Source organism: Jaculus jaculus, chromosome 1, assembly GCF_020740685.1.
Source record: "Jaculus jaculus isolate mJacJac1 chromosome 1, mJacJac1.mat.Y.cur, whole genome shotgun sequence".
Classification (NCBI taxonomy): domain Eukaryota; kingdom Metazoa; phylum Chordata; class Mammalia; order Rodentia; family Dipodidae; genus Jaculus; species Jaculus jaculus.
The window spans coordinates 122,827,558-122,854,077 of record NC_059102.1 but is presented as its reverse complement, the minus strand read 5'-3'; the positions used below and the strand labels follow the sequence as shown (position 1 = coordinate 122,854,077).

Here is a 26,520-nt window from a genome sequence, read left to right as displayed (position 1 = left end):
GGTGCTACATGGGCGACTGGGGGAAATGACCAATATCTGTCCAAGCAACTCACGGTCTAACCTACTTAGCAGCAAATAACCTGTTGTGATGCTCACAAGTGCAATAGTGGTGCACAGCAATGGTGGGGAACCAACTGCTCTTGATTCGGCTAACTGATCCCCTCAGTGGTACGGGACCCATAGCTGGATCTGGGAAACAAGTCAGAAACATATCCAAACATAAGCCCGCTCTCCATTAACAAGCTACCACCAATCGTGGGCTATAAGAGGGCCTACACCTATTAAATTCTCTATAAAAAAGTAAGGGTCATCTCATTTGTCTGGTGCTAACTTACTCTCTGTTGGAGAATCTGCTTCTCTTTTTCAGATAGATGTAGATCCTAAGGAGAGAGCCACCCCATCATACCTCAAAAGGGCTCCAGATGAAACTAAGAAAAATTGGCAAAACAAGCAAGGGTGCTGTTTTCTTGGCGAAATGGGTACCAGCACAAGGGTGAAGGAGATCAACACAGAGAACAATCAATTCCTACCAAATCAGAGATCCAGAGACTCTGAGGCCCCTAACACCTCATCATGAAGCAGACCAAAAATGAACCCAACATAGCTCAGGGAAATTTTGCAGAACAGGGGACGGAAAGAATGTCAGAGCCACATGTTGGGTCATGATCTGCAGAGACATTTATCCTACCCATAACTGTGGGCTAACTCCAGAATACATGACTCATATACCTCAACAAGGAGGGGCCGGGGGAGGGGGTAGGTCATGGATGAGCCTAACAATGGTACCAAATTGGCTGTATTTGCTGAGTATAAAACTAATTTTAAAAAATTTAATTAAATGGAATATCAAAGGGGAAAGTTCCGGGGGGGGGATTACCATGGGATATTTTTTTTATAATCATAGAAAATGTTAATAAAAACTTTTAAAATCTTAAATAATTAATTAATTAAAAAACAAAACAGGGCTAGAGAGATGGCTTAGTGGTTCAGCACTTGCCTGTGAAGCCTAAGAACCCCAGTTCAAGGCTCGATTCCCCAGGACCCACGTAAGCCAGATGCACAAGTGGGCGTATGTGTCTGGAGTTCGTTTGTAGTGGCTAGATGCCCTGGCGCCCATTCTCTCTCTCTCTCTGTCTGCCTCTTTGTCATTTTCAAATAAATAAATAAATAAATACATTAATTAATTTTTAAAAAGCCAGACATGGTGATGCATACCTTTAATCCTAGCACTTGGGAGGCTGAGGTAGGAGGATCACGAGTTCAAGGTGTACCTGAGACTACAGAGTGACTTCCGTCAGCCTGGGTTAGAGTGGGACCTTCTCTCAAAAAAACAAAAACAAAACAAAAAAATTATATCTCCAAGGACTGGGTGTTAAAAGTTTACTGCTAGAGCTGCACAAAGCCCTATGGTGATAGTCTAGTTAAATTCTCTTTGTAGCAGAAGCAACTGAAACTCAGATTAAATAAATGACCTCAAGTCTGGCTAAAGCAGGAAGGCTTGAACTCTGGGTGTGTCATGTATTTGAGCTAAGTTTTAAAAAGAATTTACTTACTTCAGCTACAACAATCTTGCTACACTGATCTCTTACTGCAAAGGCAATATGCTAATCTTTAAAATGTCATACCAACAAACATGACATATTGCAAGTACTTTATTAATATGAAGCAGTGGGGTAAGTCTTTACCAGGAGTCTTGATTCACTAGCATGAATGGATACTTCGGTGCACTATCATGCTTGATTCAAATGTATCATTCATTTTCACTTCCACATGTATAAATATTTATACCTTAGTGCTGAGAAACTAGCACACAGCATGCTTATCTGATTTCTAGTTTAAAATGCATGTAAATACTCTCGTGTACAATGAATTTTTCACCACTTGAGGACTTCATAAACTATGAACAACTTTTTAACTTCAAGTATACTATTCCTGCCCTGTGATTTTTTTTTCCAAACAAAAAACAACAGAAAATAATCCCAAACAACAAGAAAAAGCAGCAATAATGTGGTATGAAAAATCTTTTTACAAGGTCTCCTTCTGCAGAAATGTTTGAGAATACAGTTTTAGTCCTATAATGAGACTGTAATCAAGAACATCCTACAAGGACATGAGGGTAGACTCACTCTCCTGGAGAGTTTCTGATCTTAAAAGCATGATAATGACTGGGAGGGAATTACAGAGATTCTATAAGACTCTCCTAGAGAGATTATCTGGAACACATTTCGATCTTATGATGACTCTAATGAAGATAGTATGATAACTGGATGATTCTGCTGCAGAAATATGTGTCCAGAAAGACACAGTAATAGAATTAAGTGCTGTTGATAAGTCTTTTGTGTTTTGTGAAAATAAAGGCTATAAAGGAGAAAAACCTAGCACTATGACAAAGAATAAGGAAGCTTTCTTGAAGAATAAACACTTAACACACAAAAACTTTTAAATGGTATCTAATAAATTTTCTCAAATTTTTTTTAACTAAACATATAAAATTTTGAATGACAACTAATAAATTCACATGTCAAATCTTTTAACAAAATCCACAAATTATAAAAACTGAACAAACATAAATGTCTCATGTGTAAAGTTTTGAGGGAAAGTTGAAATTCCGACATCATTCTGTTTAATCAAATATGTGTGGAATTTTAGTTACTTCTGAGAGCAGCTGATATACTTCTAAAAGAACTGTTATGAAAATAATATCACAATTAAGGTTTGGCATAGTAGCATTCCATTAATCTTCAGTCATCAACAAAGGTTAACCGTCCAGGCCCTTCATTCTTCATCCATCTCCTGTACCTCTTCCACCTAGGGTCATTTGCCAACTTCTTCTTTAATTCTTCCTCTTGTTCTTGTTTGTAGGCCTGTAAGTATAAATGACATTAACTGACTTTAAAATGCAAAAAGAAACATGTGCCATTCTATTTATTGTACTTTTACAGTGTTTGAATGTAACTTTAGATAGACATTTCCAATGAATGTATCAACTTGTCTTCTGAATAAAAATACTAAATTATTTCAATATTCAGTGTTGGAGAAAAAAATCTTAAGAACTACAACTGGGATTTTGTTGTATTTATTTGAGAAAGAGATAGAGAAAGAAGCAGATAGAGAAAATGGGCATGCCAGGGCCTCTAGGTACTACAAAGAAACTCCAGATGCATGTACCACTTTGTGCATTTGGCTTATGTGTGTCCTGGGGAATTGAACCTGGGTACTTTGCTTTGCAGGCACATTCCTTAACCACTAAGCCATCCCTCCAGCCCTTGTTGTTGACAGGGTCTTGCAATGTAACCCAGAGGGCCTTACACTTGCTATTATAACTAAAGCTTGCCTTAAACTCTCAATCTTCCTGACTCTGCCTCCCAAGTTCTGGGAGTATAAGGCACCATGCCCAGGCCCAGCTTGAACTAGTGCTTTTTGTCACCAATTTCTACAACTTAGGAATACATTCTTGTCCTGGGATCATACATAAGCCTAGCTTAAATAGCTTAGCATTTCCTCTCCACACCTGATGTCCAATATTAAGGAATCAACACTATTTTTCACATGGTGTACACTGTAAATTTAACTGATAAGTTTCAGACTTATTGACCTTAGCCAAGGAACAAATTGACGTAAAATATACATTTACTTCTGAACTGAACTTGGTCTACTTTATGTGTCTGGGACTTCTTGCCACTGCTGAAGTGAACACCAGATGCTTGTACTACTGGCTTGTGAACTGAACCTGAGATGGCAGGTTTTATAAGCTAGTGCCTTTAACCTGACCCATCTCCTCAGGCCCTCAAATTTCTTAAGAAGGTTTGCAGTGTGGGCTATTCTTATTTAATACATTAGACAATTAATTGTACCCAGAACCTAGAATAATATTGTGATAACAAAACAGCTAGTCCCTTCAGCACTGTCAGTAGGTAGCACATCACTTCCAAATAGTATTTAATAAAACCCTCAGAGCAGCTTAAAGCATTACAGTAACTCAAAAAAAAAAAAAAAAAAAGCCTTTTCAAAGCAAGACAAAGAAAACCTTTCACATATATACATATATGGTAGAATATGTACAGAAGATTCTGTGCTCAATAGCATTGAAATAATTTTAACAAAATTTTCGTCCCTTATTTATCCATCCTCCCACTTTCCCTTCCCCTCGTCCCCTCTTTCTCTCAGAAATCTTTGTGGCTAGGTTTACATAGTTTACAAGCCAGACTTGACCTCCTGACTTTACGTGGCTGGAAGAAATTTTGAAAAGGACCAAAATTTATTTTTATTTATTTATTTGAGGGGGGCGGGGAAAAATAGGCAGGTAGAAGGGGAGAGAGAAAATAGGTGTGCCAGGGCCTCCAGCCACTGCAAATGAACTCCAGAGGTGTGTGCCCCCTTGTGCATCTGGCTTACAGGGGTCCTGGGGAATGGAACCTGTGTCCTTTGGCTTTGCAGGCAAGCGCTTTAACTGCTAAGCCATCTCTCCAGCCCAAGGATCAAATTTTAGTTAATATAATTAACAGAAAGTTGTTGTAACAGCCTTGCAAATATACAAGTCATTCCACTGCAGAAATCTGTTACAAGGATTACCTGATCAAAGTATTTAAAGTTCACCTTTCAAAAAAACAAACTTAGGGAGAGCTAGAGAGATGGCTTAACAATTAAGGCACTTGGCTATAAAGCCAAAGGACCTCAGCTTGATTCCCAAGAATCCATGTAAGCCAGATGCACAAGGGGGAACACGCATCTGGAGTTCGTTTGCAGTGGCTGGAGGCCCTGGCGCACCCCCACCCCCGCCAAACAAATAAATAAAACTATTTTAAAAAAAAGACAAACTTAGGTTACAAAACTCATTGTCTCATTACCAAATATGGCCATACTTTGAAGCCTATATTCATTATTTATTTAATGCCTGGATTTCAGACATTTAATCACACTTTATACATGGAATTGTGCCCCAGTAACAAAGATGCCACTACAATCACAGCAGCTACCACTCACCTCATAATTCTCCTTTATCCAGAGTTCTCGTTTAAGAAATGTCTCTTTCTGATGATCTTCTAGACTATCAAACTGAGACTGTGACATCTTCATTGACTTCCGTATGATGTATAGTCTCTCTTCCTCCCCATATTCTTTGCCCTTGATGTTAAAATTATAAATCCACCGGCAGTACCAGGCTCCGTATGAGCACAGGTGAAAAGGAGCTAAAATAATCTGAAACAAGAGAAGATCCCGTATCTGGGGTTTCTGATAGCCTCCCTTTATATCTATTTTACTTTTAATAATATTTTTGATGATGTTCTCCTCCTCATCACGAGTTTCTTCTTTGGACTTTTTGCTTCTTCCTTTTTCTTTGGCTTTTTTGAGCAGTCCCTGCTGCTTGGCAATCTCTGTTGCCTGGATACGGTACTTGGGCACTGTGGCTAGGTAGTTGATTGCTTTATTGTAGCTATTCCACCAGCTGAAATACTAGAATATTAAAGAAAATAAGTCATGTTTACTATCAAAATTCATCTAATCTAAAGCAATAAGAGACCTGTGAACAAACACCGGCACCCAAGAAATCCAACTAATTAAAAATAAGGATCCTGGGCTGGAGAGATGGCTTAGTGATTAAGGCATTTGCCTGTGAAGCCTAGGGACCTAGGTTCGACTCCCCAGTACCCACATAAGCCAGACACACAAGGTGACACATTCACAAGGTGGTGCACTCACCTGGAGTTTGACTGCAGTGGCTAGAGACCATGGCACACCAATTCTCTCTCTCTCTCTCTCTCTCATAAAAAAATAAATTTTTTTAAAAAAGGATCCTGTCTGAGCTGGAGAGAGAGCTCAGCGGTTTCAGTGCTTAACTGCAGAGCCTAATGACTGGAGTTCAATTCCCCAGTAGCCATATAAAGCCTGTCTGTCTCTCCTCTACCTCTCTTCTTGCAAATAAATAAATAAAATTATTATTTTTAAATTTTTTATTTATTTATCCATTGGGGGTGCCAGGCAGAGATAATGGGTGTACCATGGCCTCTAGTCACTGCAAATGAACTCCAGACACACATGCTCCCTTGTGCAGCTGGCTTATGTGGGTACTGGGGAATGGAACATGGGTCTTTAGGCTTCACAGGCAAATGCCTTAACTGCTAAGCCATCCCTCCAGCCCTGAAATTATTTTAAATAATAATAATAATAATAAGGATCTCCACAAGGTGTGGGAGGACCTACCTGTAATACCAACACTAAGTATACACCAAGATCCTGCCTCATAAAACCACCAATGACAATAGCAACAGTGACCTCAAATATTTTGCTTATTAAAAAATACTTTTTAACATATTTGAAAGACACAGAAAGAGTATGAGAATGCCAGAGCCTCCTGCCACTGCAAATGAACTCCAGATGCATGTACCACTTTGTACATCTGGCTTTACTAGGGTACTGGAGAATCAAACCCAGGCCACTAGGCTTTGCAGAAAAGCACCTTTAACTGCTGAACCATCTCTCTGACCCCTCAAATCAATCTCGGGCTGGAGAGATGGCTTAGCAGTTAAGCACTTGCCTGTGAAGCCTAAGGACCCCGGTTCGAGGCTCAATTCCCCAGGACCCACGTTAGCCAGATGCACAAGGGGATGCACGCATCTGGAGTTTGTTTGCATTGGCTGGAGGCCCTGGCGTACCCATTCTCTCTTTCTCTCTCTCTCTCCCTCCCTCTCTCTCTCTCTGCCTTTCTCGCTCTGTCACTCTCAACTAACTAAATAAATAAATATTTAAATAAAAAAAATTTTAAATAAGTAAAAAATCAATCTCACTCATTAAATAGCAGAAACTAGCTAGCAAGAAACTGGTTGTAGTTTACAAGGTGGAATCCCAGGCAACTATATTCCACTACCTACAATATACTACAGGAATTCTTACTCTATTCTGAACTGAGAGTTGACTATGTGTTAACTCTACTTATTTGGCAAGATAATATTATCTTACTTCATAAAAAATTCAATGATAAACTATTTAATTTTCTGAAAAAGCCTCCTAAGAAAGTATACTCCTACATTTCAGTTCCCACACTTATTACCATAGTAAACATCTATTAGAAATAGCAAAAGTAAAGAGAAAGGAGGAGAGAGGGGAATATTTCTTTTGTTTATTTATTTATTTATTTGAGAGCGACAGACACAGAGAGAAAGACAGATAGAGGGAGAGAGAGAATGGGCGCGCCAGAGCTTCCAGCCTCTGCAAACGAACTCCAGACACGTGCGCCCCCTTGTGCATCTGGCTAACGTGGGACCTGAGGAACCGAGCCTCGAACCGGGGTCCTTAGGCTTCACAGGCAAGCGCTTAACCGCTAAGCCATCTCTCCAGCCCGGGGAATATTTCTTTTTATAAGAGCTGATAAAATATGCTACCCATAGTGATCAGTAGGAATTCTTTTCTGGGAATCATCCTGGAGAAATAATTTTTAAACTTGCAAGCTGTTTTATTCTAGTCATCTGATGTGATTAGTTTCAGAATCATAATAAGAACAAGTCATTAAAGGCCAAAGTTAAAGTTCTGTGTTATTTTAAAATCTCACTAAAAAAAAAACAAAAACAAAACTTCAGTACCTCTTTTAACCCTGAAAACCTGTTTACAAACTAAGCAGTAGCACCTTTCATGGTCTACTGGAAATGTGTGGGTTGTCTGGGGTTGTTATACTGAAGGCAGGCATTACTGGCATTAATGGACTAGGAATATAAGTTAGGTCATATAAAGGTGTCCTTACTTTTCTCCAGTTTACAGGAAATCACTGAGAAGTCTTACAAAGGTATATGACATGATTTGGCTGTTAATGGCAAATGAGATAAGAAGAAATGCGTCTGTTTTTTTTTTGTTGTTTTGTTTTTTGTGCTGTTGTTTTTTGTTTTGTTTTTCAAGGTAGGGTCTCACTATGTCATCTCAGGGTGACCGAGAACTCATGGCAATCCTCCTACCTCTTACCTGCCAAGTGCTGGGATTAAACGCATGCACCACCATGCCTGGCTTCATCATCAGTTTCTTAGATTTCCCTGACAAAGATTCTAATACTAAGGGGTTATGGGGAGGAGATATGCTCATCATACAATATATACTTGCATGAAATTTTCCTTATATAATATAATATCATGTATATGAATATATACAACCTGATACTGTCAGATGCTGAAATTATGTTTCGAATGTAAAAAAATAAGATCAACTGGAAGAAAGTTCTTACAGAACAGTATTTACAGCGTAAATTTAATACTGGCACTAGGCAATGTGAATACAGGATGATACACAGAAATACACATGCCCATCGATACACACCTGGAACACTGAAATGGCACACACAGTGACTAAAATCACCACCCTAACATCCACCTTCGGGGCTAAGCGCCTGCTGTAGTAGTGGTAGTAGTGGCTGTAGTACTCTTCTGGGTGATCCAGCATGTAGTCATAATCTTTCCGGGTTTCTTCATCCTGCACAACAACAACACAGCCATTTCACTGGATATTTCATTAAGCTGCCTCATCTTATAATCTGTTAAACATATAACTTTATAGTTACAAAAGATTTTCTGAATAAAAGAACTAAAATACTCAAAAAGTTTTTAAAAAAAAAACCTTCCAACACTCTGCAAAGGCACATAAAAATGTGTTTCTAGAGCTGTAACATAAAATATAAGAGTGATAAAAATATTCCCTAATTCTTGAGTATTATTAGTTATCTAGGGAAACCACAAACACTGACAGTTAGTTGTGCCTCTTTAATGCTGTAAGTCTGCTGGCTCCTTCGCAGCAGCTGCTGACAGACAACCGGTCTTCTTTCTTGTTTATGATCAGTTTCCAACAATGTGTAGAAAGCTTTCCATTGAAAGCAATGTTAAGACACTAAAAGGCGCAGAAGCTTGTCTGTGTCTACCAAACCAGGTTATGCCCATCTCAAAGAAACACTAAGGCATTAGTCAGTACAGAAGAACAGTCAAAGTCGAGCTTTGTGACCTTGTGTAAAATATTAAAGTTCTTTAAGCCTCAGTCTCTTTCACTTTTAAAAAGAGAAACACTATCTGCCTTGATATTTGTACATGGTTGTTCTGAACATCAAGTGACAAACATTGTGCAAAATGTTACAAATATGTAACACTTAATTATTTCAATGTAGTGTCACAGCCCAGTTTAGCCTTTTCTTTTTATTTTTTCCAAGGTAGTGTCTCACTCTAGCCCAGGGTGACCTGGAATTCACTATGTATTCTCAGGATGGCCTTGAACTCATGGCAATCCTCTTACCTCTGCCTCCCAAGTGCTAGGATTAAAGGCGTGCACCACCACGCCTGGCAGTTTAGCCCTTCTTAATAATATGAACTCTGCAAAGAACCACAGCATTCTAAAATATTCTTGGGATGTTCACAAATAAGACATTTCTTAAAATCTTTTCCAATTCTAATTTCTAATAGATAAATGGCAGTCTCTTACTGAGCTACCCTGGTTCAGAAGTTATTAAAATACATTATGATGTATTTATTAGTAAGTGTGGGAACTGAACTTTGTATATCTGGCTTTACAAAGATATGTGGGAACTGAACAAAGCCAGGCTGGTAGGTTTTGCAAAGCAAGTGCTTTTAGCCACTAAGCAATCTCCCCAGCCCAAGTACGAATATCTTTAAAGTTTATTTCACAGCACTACATGGAGGGCCAAAATGAGAACCGTCTGATCTGTTACATGGGAGGAGTGGGCTCAGCTGATCCAGTTTGCAGATTCACTGCTTATGTTCTCTTTTGTCAGGAAGGATTTTCCCTGGCAGCTGTGTGCCACCCATCCAGTATCCATCTGCTCAGTTGCCATCATATTCCAAAGCTTCTAAGCTGGAAAGGGTAACTCCTTTTCCCGTGTTTACATATGCATGAATATGTGATGTATGTGCATGTGTGTACATATTCACATGTAGGCATCATCTGAGTGTGTGTATGTGTATGCAGAGACCGGAGGCTGGTGTTAGTGCTGGTTGTCTTCCTTGACCATTCTCTACCCTATTTACCAAGACAGGGTTTGTCACTTGAATCCAGGCCTTGATGAGTCGGCTAGTCTAACTAACAAGCTTGACTAGGGGATCCCATCTCTGCCTCCCAAGCACTAAAACTGTAAGAGGCTGCCATACCTGCATTTAGTTGGGAACCAGGGATCCAAACTCTGCCCCCCATACTTGCATGACAAGCACTTGACAAAACACCTGAGCCATCTCCCCAGCCCCCCAAAAGGGTAAATTTTTACAGTGGTCACATATGGTCCTGAGGACTAAAACCATATCTCTTTCAAAATGTTTCCCTTCTTTCATCCTTTTTAAAAAATATTTTTATTTTTTTATTGTTTGCTTTTTGTTAGCAATTTTTTTTTTACAAACGCCCTGCTTTTGACCTACAACTCTGGACTTACCCAACCTTCAAATCTTGACAGAAACCCTTTGAAGTGAATTTTTACAAACATGATTGTTCTTGCTCCAACCAGATCACATGTAAATCCAAAACTGAAATCCTCTAGTATCAATGTCTATGCAACCCTTTGCCTTGCTTGCCTGGTTACCCTGGCTAAAGTACATAGCAAGGTCTCTTGAGTATTACTGAAACTTGTGAACATCAACATATACCAAGACTATTCTCTCTTCTTTGTTCTCCTCTCTTAGTGAGGGTCACATCCCATAGAATGCAGATACCATCCTCCTTCAAACATTCCTTCTACCATCTTCTCACTCTTTCTACTTCAGTGACTTCATCAAATCCTGACCTCTTCTAATAGGGAAGTCAGCTAAAGCTCAGCAGCAGAACAAGGAACCTGTCCCTGTGTCTACCCTCTCTCCTATAAACAGAACCTGGAACCTATTCCTGTGTCTGTCCTCTCTCCTGCAAACGGAACCCGGAACCTATCCCCGTGTCCGCCCTCTCTCCTGCAAACAGAGCCCAGAACCTATCCCCGTGTCCGCCCTCTCTCCTGCAAACAGAACCCGGAACCTACCCAGAACCTACCCCATGTCTGCCCTCTCTCCTGAAAACAGAACCTGGAACCTACCCCGTGTCCGCCCTCTCTCCTGCAAACAGAATCCAGAACCTATCCCCGTGTCCGCCCTCTCTCCTGCAAACAGAACCCAGAACCTACCCCATGTCTGCCCTCTCTCCTGTAAAAAGAACCTGGAACCTATCCCCGTGTCCGTCCTCTCTCCTATAAACAGAACCCAGAACCTACCCCATGTCTGCCCTCTCTCCTGTAAACAGAACCCAGAACCTGCCCCATGTCTGCCCTTTCTCCTGTAAGCAGAACCTGGAACCTACCCCATGTCTGCCCTCTCTCCTGCAAACAGAACCCAAAGCCTATCCCTGTGTCCGCCCTCTCTCCTATAAACAGAACCCGGAACCTATCCCACGTCTGCACGCGTGCACACACTCTCTCTCTCTCCTGCAAACAGAACCCATGGGCTCTATTCAGAGACACTAATAAGTTCTCAAACTGCTTAACACCTTAAACACTCACAGGATCAAGTGTGACTTCTCTTAGAATAATTTCTTTTCTTGAGGGGTACCATAAATTTATGCCCATGTTTTGGTCATCATTACAGAGTAGAAAGTTGGCCAGCTCCCAATTATATCACATATTTAATTTACTTAATTTTCCCTAAAGACTTACAGTTTTTTTTTCATAATGAGTATGATCTTTAAGTTGAGGTGTACATACAATACACTTGATCTTAGCCAAAAGGCCGAGAAGTGATGTACATACAATATAAATGGTATTCAAAGTGGGTACAAACTGGTAAAAGGAGTTTTCAACAGTCTAAAGCCAAAATTCTGTTCTTTAGTAACCTACAAAGTCTAGGACACAAGAACACCAAGAACTAAATATACCAAAAGCAGAGTAAGAAGGACCAGCTTCCTTTTGGAGAACCCAGTTAGAGAGCTAAGGCACATTCTTACTGTAATTCCACTTTCTTTTCTCCAACATATCTTAGAAATGAGGCACCCCACCAGTTTGTCTGTATATTTTATTCCCAATGTTTCCCTATGGTCAAAGTTAAGATCTCCCTGGCATGTAACAAGGCCTGCACAACTGGCCCAAATGTGCCTAACTACCACCATCTCACCACTCTCCTCTTTTTTGCCCATGACAAGCATTCAGGTAATAATTTCTGGTATTTGGTGTGGTCTTCCAATACAACATGCTTTCCTCTTATCTATTTCTTTGAACATACAATTCTCTCTAATTTGAAGCATCTCCCTTCCAATCTCATTAGCTCCTAAAAGATAGGAATGATAGCTTTTTGTAATGCTAGGGAGCAAACAACCATCCCCTACCCTCTGGGACACGTATGACATTGAGTACTTATTTATTATAGCACTTATCACACTGCAATCATCAGGGTGGTTTTTTTTTCTTCCTTCTCCTTGAATGAGAATTTCTAGAAAGTATGTGGGTAGCTTATTCATCTCCATATGCCCAGGACCTGGCACAGTGCCTGGCATTCAGTACATATACCCAGGACCTAGCACAGTGCCTGGCATTCAGTAAATGACATCTTTCTCTGGCCACATGGGTCTCCAGCTCACCAGCAAAGCTGGATCAACAATTATGTCACAAAACTTGAGCTTTACAGAAATGACTACTAGAGTCTATAGCTTATGAAAATATGCTCATGTGGCTAAAATAGCTTGAACCTTAAAATAGTTTAATATCTTACCTTTCAATAAGGTAGTACTTTTTTTCTTTCAGCAATACTGTGGATCTTAAGGTCTCAGGGTCAGGATTCCAACTTCTTTCCAAAATCAAAACCTTTATACTTGTTTCTTCCTCCTCTCTGTCCTGAGCCTTGACAAGCAGGGCAATAAACTCCTTGTTTCTATCTCTACAGGAAAAAATGGTGCTTCTGCTGGTGTCCATCCACTCCCAATCCTCTTGGGCATATGCAGGAGGACTGGAACATAACCACCAATATCTAGATCAAAAGTGAACAAGAGGAAACCCAGAAGCAAAGCAAGCACTGAACCCTTCCTTCACTTATGAGCATGACCATCCCCCTCCCCAGAGGCAAAACATGTTCTTGCCCTTGAAAGAAATAAGGCACTGTTCAATCTCGGTAAACATAAACTGCAATAGTAAGATAGTGCAGCCAATCTTCATAAAAGTTTTCTTATATAGAATGAGGAAACCATTTTCTGATGGTAAAGGCCAGGAATCAATAACATGAAAATGTAATCACATTTTATTCAGACTTAAATGTATATTCATTTTATTTTTTAAGATAATTACACACACAAATGATGCTTCAAAAATATAGCCTCTGTTTCTTTGATTTTCCAGGCCACCTACATCCTGTTGAAGGGAAGAAAATTAACTGCATGTCTTTCCTTGTTCCTCGCTCACCAGTCACTAGTGCAACTATCTTACCATGACTTCTTGTTCTATATCAAGTTTCATCAACTTCAAGATTTGGTTAACTATGTACTAGTGACACATCTGTTTTTCTGCTTCCTCCTACTTTCCACTATGTGCTGACATTTTCTAAATGCAAGATAAATGTCTCCAATTCAACATCAGAAACAAATCTGCTTCTCTGATTCAGTGAAGAATAGTTCATCTCTTTGGCTGCCGGAACTTTAAAGATCTTCATTATTTTCTATTCAGCAAGTGATAATGCAAGACATCATCAGCCTTAAGGGAGGATAAAAAAAAACACAAGACAAGATTTTGTCCTTAAGAACCCTCCCATCTAGAAGAATCTAGCACGCAATAAAAGCACATTTTGATGTGCTAAGAAACAAAGTTGACTAACTTTGCCCAGGTCCACTACAATGGAATCACAAGAAGAGCAGGTAAGAGATGAGCACTCATCTCTAAAAGCAAGTAAGACATGCTGAAATTCACTGCCAGCAGAAGCAAGTGTTGGAGAAGCACTGATGAGCATAATGGATTCAGTGAAGTGGGAGCATTGGAGAAATCAATATGGTAGTTAAGAGTACTTAGGAAGTTTGGATGGAAAGCCATACACACTGTGTCACAGAATTTAGAATACTATTGTGTTTGACATTCAACAGTGAAATGTTTCAGAGTCACAGGACAATTACACTGAATATAGGCATGTATTTTCAGCAGGCACTTCTGGTGCATTATAAAAAGCAAACTGTATCCAGTGGAATGCAATTATCATCACCTTGTAACTAAGGCTAGAAGGAGCAAAGCACAACAGCAAGGCCTGAAATCCCAACTGCTTGGGATGCTGTGACTAGAGGAGAGCCAAATTTGAAGCCAGCTTGGGCAATTTTGCAAGCCTCTGTCAATAATAAGAAAAGACGCGACACGTGTGATGGCGTGCACCTTTAGTCCCAGCACTCAAGGCTGAGGTAGGACAAGTCTACCCTGGGCTATAGAGTGAGTTCCAGGTCAGCCTAGCCTACAGTGAAATACTGCTTCAAAAAAAAAAAAAAATTAAGAATTATGCTCTCCAATGTCAAGCTCCCACTAGTCACTGTCTAAAGGTGGGGCTACATCTATCAAACCTCTCCCTAAATTAATAACACTTATCCAATTTAATCTATGCTGACTTTAACTCTGTTGGAGAATCAGTTTTTCTTTTTCAGATGGTAGCAAGACCCAAGGAGATAAACCATCCCTCACACCTCAGTGAAGGCCCAGACAAAACTACAGAGGAAGTGGGGAGCAAGAGTGTTGCTTCCTTGGTGAGCCAGACAAGCAGGCCAGGTGAAGGAGACTGATGCTGAGGATATTCTATACATACCAAAGCAGAAATCCAGAGGCTCCTAAGAGCTCATCACTGAAGCAGACTTAAAACACACCCACCAAGGCTCAGGGAATTTTGCAGAAGATGGAGCAGAAAAAATTGTAAGAACCACAGGATTGGATGTCATGCCCACAGACACTGCCTCCACCCAATAACTGACTGCTGCTCCCACAAGTAAACCACAGCCCCATGAGGAATACCAGCAACACCACTGTGAAGGAACCCCTGCAGAATGGGGGCAGGGAGGAGGGAAAAGATGGCACCAACACATGATGCATCCATACAAAATATATTCTTAATAATAAAAAAAAAAAATAAAAGGAGAAAGGGGGGGAAAAGAGGGACAGGGAGAAGAGGGCAAGTGTGCTAGAGCACAGGAAAAGCAGAAGGAGCTTCAAGGAAATCAAGGCAGGCCACCTTGAAGAGCTTAGAGGTCAACAATATCAAATGAGTTCCATCAGACTGGAGATTAGAATACACAAAGAGCAGTTCCAGTACTTATGCTGGTACACTTACCAGCCTACAAGAGCTTGCATGAAAGGGAGGTGAGGCAGCAAGTATAAAGAATGTGAAAAGCAGACTAGAGAGATGGCTTAGCGGTTAGGGCACTTGCCTATAGAGCCTAAGGACTCTCATCCAACTCTCCTCCAGGTCTCATGTAAACCAGATGCACAGTGACGCAAGCACGCAAAGTCACACATGCGCACAAGGGGGCGCAAGCATATGGAGTTCAATTGCAGTGGCTGGGGGCCCTGGTGCACCAATTCTCTCTCTCTCTGGCATTAAAAAAAAGAATGTGAAAAGCATAGCTTAAAAGAAGTGAAATTAAGCAAAAGGAGTTTAAATGAACTAGTCAAAAAGATCCTGGATTTTTGTTTGTTTGTTTCTGAGGTAAGGTCTCCCTCTAGCCTAGGCTGACCTGTAACTCTCCTTAATCATGGCCATCCTCCTACCTCACCCTCTCAAGTATTAAAGGTGTGTGCCACCACATCAGGCTCAACCCAGAGATTCAAAAGGGGGATGATGAGATTCTAAAAGACTAGGAAAGTAGGAGCTAAGTCAAGTATACCTTCTTGCCCTCCCCAGCCCATTCTCAACATGCTTTCTGAGCTTTTTTCTGATACATCATTTCCTAAACCTGTGGTGATTACTCAAAGCATCCAGTTCAACTCCTGAATGAAGCTTAAAAGTATCACCCACCATCTAATCCCTCCTTTGTTTTGAGTCTCTCTGGAAGTAGCCTCCTTAACATCAGAAGTAGATCTATGCCAAAAAGTCGATGAAGAAACACAATAAATGTTATAAATATTCCACCTACTCATGACAACTCTGCACAAGCTAAGTTACAATGTCAAGGGCAGGGGGATGGAGGTACACTCGGTGGTGGAGTGCTTGCCTCGCAGGCATGACATCCTGGATTGGATCTCAAGCAATGAAGTGTAGGGGGCTGGCAGGGCGGGGCGGGGCAGGGTGGTGGTTAATTTCTCAGTTCCTGGCTAGAATTTTATCAACTCAGTAGTTTTGGGGTTGACCAAGAGCTCTAACTAGTTGCTAATTACATCATATCTCAGGTAGTCAGCACCAGCATTAAACACATAAAACCATAACATTATAAAATCAATCTCAGACATAGTAGGAAATAATGGCTGAAATTAAGGGATCAGCATAAAAATGAATTTTACAAGATAGAGCAAATATGGTACCAATGATACCACACCCTTCTGTTCCATGGGGAAGAATTACTATGAAACACGTTACTTCTTCCAACTAACCAAAGAAAGGCCTCAAAACCCTTACAAGGGTTCTAAAGTAGTCATGACCAATTACAGTAAGCACATGAAACAAAAACTATCTTCAAGCCAGGTGTGGTGGCACACACCTTTAATCCCAGCAGAGGTAGGAGGATCACCGTGAGTTCGAGGCCACCAAGACTCCATAGTAAATCCCAGGTCAGCCTGGGCTAGAGTGAAACCCTACCTCAAAAAAACAAAACAAAAAACAACAACAACAAAAAACTATCTTCAGTTTACAATGTACATTTACTTAATATAACTATCAGCATCACAACTGTGATAAGAGATTTAGATAATACTGAAAGTTTCATAAATACACTCATCCTTGCATCCATGCACAGGAGACTGGTTCCAGGACCACTGTAGATAGCAAAATTCTCAGATGCCGAACTGAAATCTCTTATATAAAATGACATATTTGTACAAAACCATGCCTATCCTTCCTAAATACTACCTAATACAATATAAATGCAATATAAATAGTTGTTACACTGTATTATTTTGAAAATAAAGATAAAGGGGAAGGAGTCTGTAAGTAAGTGTTCAATACAGACATGATTTCTTCTCAAATATTTTCCACCTGAGGTTGGCTGGATACTGAACCCATGGACATAAAGGGCCACTAATACCCAATTACTATGAATGGCTGATTAAAATCTGAATGACTGAAAAAGAACAGGAACATTAATTAAGTGCAGTTAACTTTTCCCCCAAAGCAAAGCATTCTGGGCAGAAATATAAGTATTCCTGGAATATTGAATACGTATGACTCCACAGTTCTGTTAATCAAGTTTTCTTCTATCAGAAATGTCCCTTCGCTCTCAACAATGTTTTTCTTCCAGATCTAAGAGTACATTTTTTGCTAATCTCCAAAAAAGCTTCCTCTGCAAGCTAACCTATAATCCTCAATATTTGGGAGACAGAGGAGGATGATTACAAGGTTCAAGATCTGCCTGCTATTCAATGAGTTCAAAGTCAGCTTCAGTAATTTACAGACCTTGTCTGAAAATTAAAAGTAAAACTGAAATAAAAAGAGTTAGACAGATACAATGGAATACATCTGTAATTCCAGTTTTTGGAAGGTACAGGCAGGATGATCAGGAGTTCGAGGCCAGCCTGGTATATAAGACTGTTGGAAAAACAACCCAAACCCAAGAAAGGGCTGGGGATACTGCTCAGTAGTAATCTGCCTGCCTAACATGTGTGAGATCTAATTAAATCTCCAGTGAGATAAATGACTGACAGAGGGTGCCCTTAAAGTCAGAACCACGCCTCTTTGATTGCCTTGGTCTCGCCAGGCCCTAGGCCATTTAATGCTGATTGGAGAAAGAGCTGAGTAACAGAATATGTGGAAGAATCAACAGTAGCAGTTTCACAACTGGACAGGGAGCTCAGAACCGGCCCCAGCCCTTTTTTGCCAAATCCTAAGTGCTAAAGTCCTGCCATCTCAACCAGACTGGCAAAAAGGAACTACTGTGTGCTTGTGATGCCTGCCTTTACAAAGCTAGAGCAGAAGGCTCTCTACACACCCCTGACCAGATATTCTGCAGGCCAGCAATATTTCCTTGCCATTCTATGCTCTTGTGATCTTGCAAAATGATTTCCCATTTCCTACCATCCGTTTTTCTAAGCACAACCTTTCTGGCTATCCTGTATCTCCTTACTTCTACACGACTTCTTGTACCTCGTACATCTCATCTCATTCTCTCTACATTCAAAACTGATTGTTGTTCTCACTTAAAAACTCTCACAACAGCTAAAATGGAAGTGGAATTTTTCTCTCATGCAGAAATGTTTTATTCATAGCTATCCAATTTATGTATCTCTATCTCCTTAAAATTAAGATTTGAGCAAAGCTGCACTCAATGAAATCAACACACTAGAAATCCACTTTCAATTTGCATTATTTCTGAATCTGTCTCCAGATGTGAGTTTAGTTAATATTTGTTCTATGGTGTGCCAGACACTGTGCTCAGGCTATGGATATACACATAACAAGGAGCATGGCTTAGTGTTAAGGGGGAGGGCACTCAATATATACAGTGCAGTGTGATAAGTGCTATAGCCACATAACAGAGTGGGACTAGAGTATCCACCTTATGAAATCCACGGTTGACAAAACAAGTGAGTCTGTTTACTTCCAAAGTCCATTGTCCTCAATCCCCAACAGTCAAATAAGCAAAACATTATTGTAATGCCTAACTTATACAGCAGTGAGTAAAATCATAATGGTGTGGAGTCTTGTTGCAACTTGGAATTATACATTACTTAGCAATGTGAACTAAGCATTACTTTACATAAGCATCTGGCCAGCGTCTTTGCCTTCCATCATAACTCATCCTTCTTTTTCTGCTTTTATTCCAATTTCTACATGCACAGGCAGAATCTTTTGTTGCTAAAATAATAATGACCAAGTGTCTAACCTTCTTGTTCCACCAACTATACTTAAAATCAATCTCTCTCAATCTCTCTCTCTCCAGGACACATGTAAACCAGATGCACAAGGGGGCATCTGGAGTTCATCTGCAGTGGCTGGAAGCCCTGGCATGCCCGTTCTCTTTCTCTCTCACAAATAAATATTTATTTAAATCTCTCTCTCAAAAGAGAATTTACCAAAACAACCTAAGAATCACAAATCCCTGATGTCTTACACAAATACAGTTCCCATATTAATGTGTATTACTAACATTCAGAAAGAAACTCCTTGGCATTTCTATCCCATCATTCTACCGGGCCAGCACTTGACAAAATCTATTTAGACCTCTTATCCCTCACAAGTTCTTGCTCTGGACTAAGCATGTAATACAAGCAAAACAGTGGTTGCTCAATGAGATGATCTAGAAGATAGAAGGCCCTCCAAATTGGATGGCCCCAGGTCCACTAAAGCTTTGCATTATGCAGAAATGGTGTCTACTCTGGCAATTTCCAAATAATTCTACATTATAATAGACATAAAAATCAGGCCATGTGTTTCTTTAACAACTATTCCCACAGACAGCATCCAAAAGCCTGTTCCCGTAGCCAGGTATGGTGGTGCACGCCTTTAATCCCAGCACTCAGGAGAAAGAGGTAGGAGGATCGCCACCCTGAGAATACAGAGTGAATTCCAGGTCAGCATGGGCTACAGTGAGACCCTACCTCAAAAAACCAAAAAAAAAAAAAACACCTGTTCCTTATTCCAGATGAGGTCAAGTACAATGAGGAAAACATCCTGAAGATGCTTATGTTGGATGCTCAATCTATGTTATCTCTTTTCAGAGTTCTGCTGGGTATCATTGGCAAAGGTCCAAGCTATCTCCTGACACCTCTTCTCTCACACATAACATCCATCCTTACCAGTAGTACAACAAGGGCATTGGGAATAGAAGAGCAGTCCCCTGGTTATTCCACCAAACCACTTCATTTCTAATCCCCTGATGTAGTTCTTTGTATTGGAGCTACCACAAATATCCTGTCATAATCAAGTAAAATGCTACCTTTTCTGGATATACTAGTTTTTAAGTACCTAATTTTTAACTAGTATTTAAATGTCCTTGAGTGGACAAATTATTTTATCTGGCTTTTTATTAGCTGATTACTCAGCTCTAGACCTTAGGGATAGAAACCTTTAGAAGCAACCATACACATCCAACAGACCAGTCTTTTGAAAAGGTCTTCTCAAGAAAACGGTAGTATTAGTTTGAATCTTAGGATCCTCCCAGTAAAAAAAAGTATCTAATGACACTATTTCTATACTATAGCCCTGGCATTTGTTCTCCAAGTTTTTAAGAGCATGCTTACATTCCCCTGCCTGATCTCCCCATCTCCACCCCACAAAACCCAGAAAGTGTCAGTTGCCAACATTTCTGCAGCCCTCTCTTCTGGAAGTTCTCCACCTCAGCAGAGCTCCCTTGGGCACCACCAGGGCTTTGGAACATCACCCACAACAGGCTGACTGTCTGGACTACTCTTTCCTCTGCAAAAAAAGTTGGGGGGCTTCATAGTTTGAGCCACCCTGGATGGAGACAGTTCTTTCCTATTTTCTGAAACCACTCTTTATTTACCCGAAATAATGGGTAACCAAGCCCTCTAGTTCCAACACATCCTCAGCTCCCAACTCATACCTCATTTAATAGCCAATAAAAATCATGTAGCCAGTGGTGACATATCAGGGAGGCTGAGCTAGAAAGATCATTGTGAGTTCAAGGCCAGCCTGGGGCTACTGAGTGAGTTCCAGGCCAACCTGGTCTAGACAGAGACCCTACCTCCTGGAAACACACACACACACATCATAATGCTACTGAGAATTTAGTGAGTGAAGCACACTCATTTTATGCCACCAAATTACTCTGGGAAAGTATGAAGGAAGAGTATACTCCTTGACTCAGTACTTTCAGCTCTGTAAAACTAATCTGGAATAACAATCTATGGTTAAATAAATCATAGTATCTCCACTCAAAGTAGTCATTAAAGTCTGGAAAACTCTGTCTCAAAAAAAAAAAAAAAACTAAGAATGAAATACAACTACAGTTGTTGCATTAACATGGTAAGGCTCTTAGAGCAGTAATACCTCCATCAAGTATGACTTAAAAGTAGTGATTTCTGCAGACACAGACAAAAACAATCTTGAGCTAAACCTCCCTATCCCCATAGGACACAACAAAATCTTTGTCAAGTGCCTAAACACACATCCCAAAAAACATTTTCTACTAGAAATTCTCAGTCTTCTACCCCAAATCATTAGACACCCATTTATGGGGCCCTACACAAAGGGACTCTCATTTATGAAATCCCCATAATGATAACCTTGTGAGAAATAATTATGGCTTAATTGTAGATATGGAGAACACAGCTAACCAAGGTCACTGGAGAGCGTCTGGGCCAAGACTCAAACATCCAGTTTTCTCACTGGCTATTAACTGTTCTTTATCTAGCTTTTAGGTGTTGATTTTTTAAAATACCTGTATTTACTTGCACGGAGAGAGAGAGGATGGGTGTGCCGGGGCCTCCTGTCACTACATAAGAACTTCAGATGCATGCACCGCTTTATGCGTTCTGGGTTTTGGGGCATCGACCTCCTACTTTTTTATCCCTGCGCTAAACTGTCACCATTAACACCATCAATACAAACCAAGTTCCCGTTATTTCAAAAGGGTACGACCACAGTGTCACTCAGTGTTCGGGACCTTTTCTCCTTCCTATCCGTGATGCAAGTATACTCAGTAAGTTATCACAATGTTTTCACGAAATTTAACAACAAAACCAAAAAAAAAAAAAAAAAAAAAAAGGTCCACAATTCCGCATAACAATGTCCCCAAAGAGGACGGGCCCGTCCCGGCAGGCGTGCTCCCGAGGCCACGTGGGAACCGTGGGCCTCCTCTGGAGGTGGCGGCGCCGGCCGCCCGGGGCGGCCGGGGTCACCGAAGACCCGGGGGCGGCCACCCGCTTCCCGCGGCGCGCGCCCGCGAGGCCTCACCTTCAGCGTCTCGTAGGCGGTGGCCACGAGCAGGAAAGCCTCCTCGGCGTGGCGCAGCGTGCGCCCGGGGCCGCCGTCGCCGGGCTCGGGCCGGTAGCGGTCGGGGTGGTAGCGGCGGGCCAGCTGGCGGTAGGCCCGCGCGATGTCCGCCTTGCCCGCCGAGCGGCTCACGCCCAGCACCTCGTAGCAGTCGCGCGTGCCGCAGTACAGCCCGTCCACCAGGGCCCGCGCGGGCCGCGCCGCCAGCAGCAGCAGCAGCAGCAGCAGCAGCACCAGCAGCAGCCAGCGCCGCCGGCCCCACGCCGCGGGCCCCCCGCGCCCAGCCGGCGGCGCCGCCATCCCGGCCTCGCTCGCCGCCGCCAGCGCCGCCACCTCGGCGGCTCCCCGGCTCCTCGCCGCTCACCGAGCGCCGGCCCGGTCCACGTCTGCAGCAGGCGCCTCTGCGCAGGCGCACGGGGCGCGGCCGCCGCCGCCGCCACTTCCTCCGCCCCCGTTGCTAGGGGAGAAGGACGCCTGAGCCGAGGCCCACTTCCGGTTGCTGGTCGGCCTGCCTGAGGCTCGGTCGGCTCTCGGGCGGAAGTGAGACGTGTCCTTCCGAGGTGTGCTCGACCGCGGCCTCTGCCGTCCGCGCGCGCACCCACTGTCACACGCGACCCTTTCGACTTCGCGCCTCCACCGGCTGCAGTAGGTAGTCTGGCTCGCTAGCATTCTGTTGGCATCAAGGAGACACGTGCGTGGGATTTTATTATTATTATTATTGCATGATCTGGAGTTCACTCTAGTATCAGGGTGGCCTCAAACTCACAGCGATCCCCTGCTCCTCGCTCTCTTCCCCAGTGCTGGAATTAAAAGCATTGCACCACCTCGCCATGGGATTTTAAAGCCAGGTCTCCAGGCCTGGGTGTCTTCCTTTCCAGAAACCAAAAATGAACTTAGACAGTTCTATGTGCTGCTGTCTACTGGGAACCCTAAAAGTCAATGGCCTTTTAGTCCAGGCCATTATTGACATCTTGAAGGAAATAATACTTTGCCTAGGAGGAGCAGTGATATTCATTGGAAGACGTTTAGTAGCATCATTGCACTGTTCACATTACACGTCAATAGTACCACCACCCCAATTGCGACAATAAAAATGGCTCAAGGGCCGGGCGTGGTGGTGTTATGCCTAGTTCTCGACAACCCCCGTGACCACCAAGGAGGACCAAACACTTATGCGAGGACAAGGAGCATTTTTTTAATATTCGGGCTTAAGCTCGGTCCCTTGACTTCACCAACGCAGTGGTTGCATACAAGGGCCGTGAGGAGGGGGATGGGAGGGTTTTTATAGGGATTTGAACATAGAAGAAGGGGATGGGTACATGATTGGTTGATTTAAACAGTATTTTTCTGATTGGCTTGGAATTTCGGAGGGCAAGGTTGGGGGCAGGGCGGAGGTGGGAACTAGGGGAACCCCAGGCAGATGAGGTAGACTTCGTTGTGATTGGCTGGGGCAGAAAGAGCAGAGAGGACAGGCCTCAGGCATATCCTGGGCATGTCTAGGCTAGGGGGTGACTCCGGACTTTGGGTGGGCACCTTCCCTAACCATATGTCAGGGCGGTTGCCTTCTGCCTAAATGGAAAACCTGAAAGTTAGGCCCAGCCAGGGCAGCACCTTACTGAATCCCTTCATGGTGTTAATTTAGTTTCTGGGTCTTTCAGTGGTGCACGTCTTTAATCCCAGCACTTGGGAGACAGAGGTATGAGGAGCACTGTGAGTTCGAGGCTACTCTGAGACTACATAGTGAATTCCAGGTCAGCCTGGGCCAGAGTGAAACCCTACCTTGAAAAACAAAAAACAAAACAAAACAAAAAAATGGCTCAAGGGTTGGAGGGACAGCTCAGTAGTTAAATACATTTACTTGCAAACCCTGATGGCCAGGGTTGAGTTCCCCAGTCCTCACATGAAACCAGATACAGAAAGTGGTGCCTGTGTCTGGGGTTGGTTTGCAGTGGTAAGAGGCCTGGGCATGCCCATACTCTCATTTTCATTCTCTCACTCTTCTTGCAAATAAAAATAAACAATTTTGCACTGGAGAAATGACTTGGCAGTTAAAGCTCTTGCCTGCAAAGCCTAAGGACCCAGGTTCGATTTCCCAGGACCCACGTAAGCCAGGTACACAAGGCAACACACACTTCTGAAGTTTGTTTGCAGTGGTTGGAGGCCCTGGTGTACCCATTCACACATTCTCTCTCTTTCTCTCTCAAATGAAAAAGGCAAAAAATAATAATAATAATAAAACTTTTTTAAAAAGTATTAAACATGGTTCAATGGGCTGGAGAGATGGCTTAGCAGTTAAGGCTCTTGCCTACAAAGCCTAAGGACCCAGGTTCAATCCCCCAGTACCCACATAAGTCAGATGCACAAGGTAGTGAAGAAACCCCAAGATGGGGACCCCACGTTCTGCCCGGATATGGTGACACCCCAAATCACCCACGAGAAGCGGTCTTGATGCAAACTGCAAGAGGATTTTATTCCAAGTGCGCTAGGGCCCACAGTCGTACACCGCTGTCACGAGCACTCTCAAAGATGATTGGTTGAGAGGATTCCGCCGGCGAAGGCCAATGATTCTCAGACACTGGTGTACTTGCAAAGGAGTTTACTGGGATGAAAGTCACGCACAAGCAAGTCCAAACTATCACAAATAATATTATAGCTAATATAATATTCATCGCTACATTACTAACACAAGAATATTTCTAACGAGTCTAACATGTATACGACCTGACAACGCGAGATTTGAGTTGCGACGTTTTACGACATTTTACGACCTGACCAACGCGGGGTTCGAGCTGCGACGTTGTTTACTTTCGGTTTGCGGCGCTCTAAGCCGAGTCTTGGTCCGCTGGTGTAAGCTAGTGCTACTGGCTTACGGATGATCATTCGGACAGCGTTCGGACAGAGTGTTGGGCTGATGAATTCAGATCGGTGATGCGTCTCATCTCGCGGGGGGTCTCAGCCAGGACTGCTGAGTAACCTTTCAGTCAGTCATAGTGTTGGGGAGACTGAGACAATGGTTGCTGAGCAGCTGGGGTTTTTATACCTTCCAATGCTTATCTAATAGTTTCACACACACATCTGCTAATCTCTTCTACGTCACTGCACACAGTTAGACTTAGTTTTGCTTACAAGCTTTGACTTTGCATTTTTTACTCTCACAACAAACTTGTTTATCCTAAACTGGCCCTGGACCATATGCTGGTCCTTACATGCTCATAACAACCGCACAGGGGTAGAGGACTGCAGAGCCCCGAATGCAGGAATGGGACAGTTTTTATAGGGTTTCTAACAAAGCCTGTGCATTAGACCAATCATTTTTTTAATATCAGGAGCCCGCGGGGTGTGAGCCAGTCAGTTTGTGCCACTCCATAGTTTCTAAGCCAATTAGTTTAATTTGTTCAAGCCCCTCGTGGACCAACCAGTCTCTTATGACCTTGGTGGTCAGCATTTGCGCAGGTCCTTGGGTGGGAGTAGCAGAGTGTGGTATCAGTCTCCTATGACCTTGGAGGTCAGCATTTGCGCAGGTCCTTGGGTGGGGGTAGCAGAGTGTGGTATCAGTCTCCTATGACCTTGGAGGTCAGCATTTGCGCAGGTCCTTGGGTGGGAGTAGCAGAGTGTGGTATCAGTCTCCTATGACCTTGGAGGTCAGCATTTGCGCAGTTCCTTGGGTGGGGGTAGCAGAGTGTGGTATCAGTCTCCTATGACTTTGGTGGTCTGAGGCAGGCTGCTACGGCTTATGGTGCGGGCTACTAAGGCTTCCAGTGTGGGCTATTAAGGCTTATGGTGTAGGCTATTAAGGCTTATGGTACAGGCTATTTACAGAAACCAAATAAGTGGTTCACTTCACTACTCATTTCCCATCCTTGAGGGCTATCTCATGCCCTTTTTACCTAGTTTTATATTAGGAGTGGGCTCTGATATAATGAGAAGAGGGATTCATTACTTGCTTCCAACAGAGAGTAAAGCCTGGAGTTTGAGGTATGCAGGGGCCCGCTTAAGCTCCCTTTGGAGCATGATAGTATTTCTGGGCTTCTGAATTCTTGGGCCTTTCAGTAGCACATGCATCTGGAATTTCTTTGCAGTGGCTAGAGGCCCTGGCATGCCCATTTTCTCTTTCAATCACAGATAAGTAAATAAATAAATAAAGCTGGGCATGGCGGCACATGCCTTTAATCCTAGTGCTCCCGAGGCAGAGGTAGGAGGATCACCATGAGTTCTAAGCCACCCTGAGACTACATAGTGAATTCCAGATCAGCCTGAGCTAGAGTGAAAGCTTACCTCGAAAAACCGAGATAAAAAATAAACAAACAAATAAATAAATAATGGCTCAAGATCATGCCAAATGTCTCCCTGGGGAAGAGTTACTATGAAAATAAAATACAGGAGGTTCCACTAAATTTGAGAATCCTCAGTGTCTGTCTCCATCACCCTGGTGCAGGTTGTCAGGCTCACCATGGAAGCAGCGGTCTTGCTCATCTCACCAATT

At 42.4% G+C, this 26,520-nt stretch overlaps 1 protein-coding gene across 1 annotated transcript; it reads right to left on the bottom strand.

Annotated features, from left to right (window-relative positions):
* Positions 1-1,634: 1,634 nt before the first annotated feature.
* Positions 1,635-22,337, bottom strand: Dnajc25 (DnaJ heat shock protein family (Hsp40) member C25). The gene is made up of 4 exons (XM_004657008.2): positions 21,999-22,337; positions 8,299-8,451; positions 4,984-5,454; positions 1,635-2,864 (listed from the first exon to the last, which is right to left on the bottom strand). The coding sequence occupies exons 1-4, from the start codon at positions 22,335-22,337 to the stop codon at positions 2,742-2,744; spliced, it is 1,086 nt and encodes a 361-aa protein (XP_004657065.2). The 3' UTR covers positions 1,635-2,741.
* Positions 22,338-26,520: the final 4,183 nt, after the last annotated feature.

What these genes read in the sequence shown, in the direction of transcription:
- Dnajc25 (XM_004657008.2), bottom strand. Translation starts at nt 22,337, where the DNA reads ATGGCGGCGCCGCCGGCTGGGCGCGGGGGGCCCGCGGCGTGGGGCCGG. An exon ending in CCGCCTACGAGACGCTGAAG is followed by an intron (nt 8,452 to 21,998) that starts GTGAGGCCTCGC and finishes GTTGTTGTGCAG; the next exon opens with GATGAAGAAACCCGGAAAGA. An exon ending in GGATAAAGGAGAATTATGAG is followed by an intron (nt 2,865 to 4,983) that starts GTGAGTGGTAGC and finishes TTATACTTACAG; the next exon opens with GCCTACAAACAAGAACAAGA.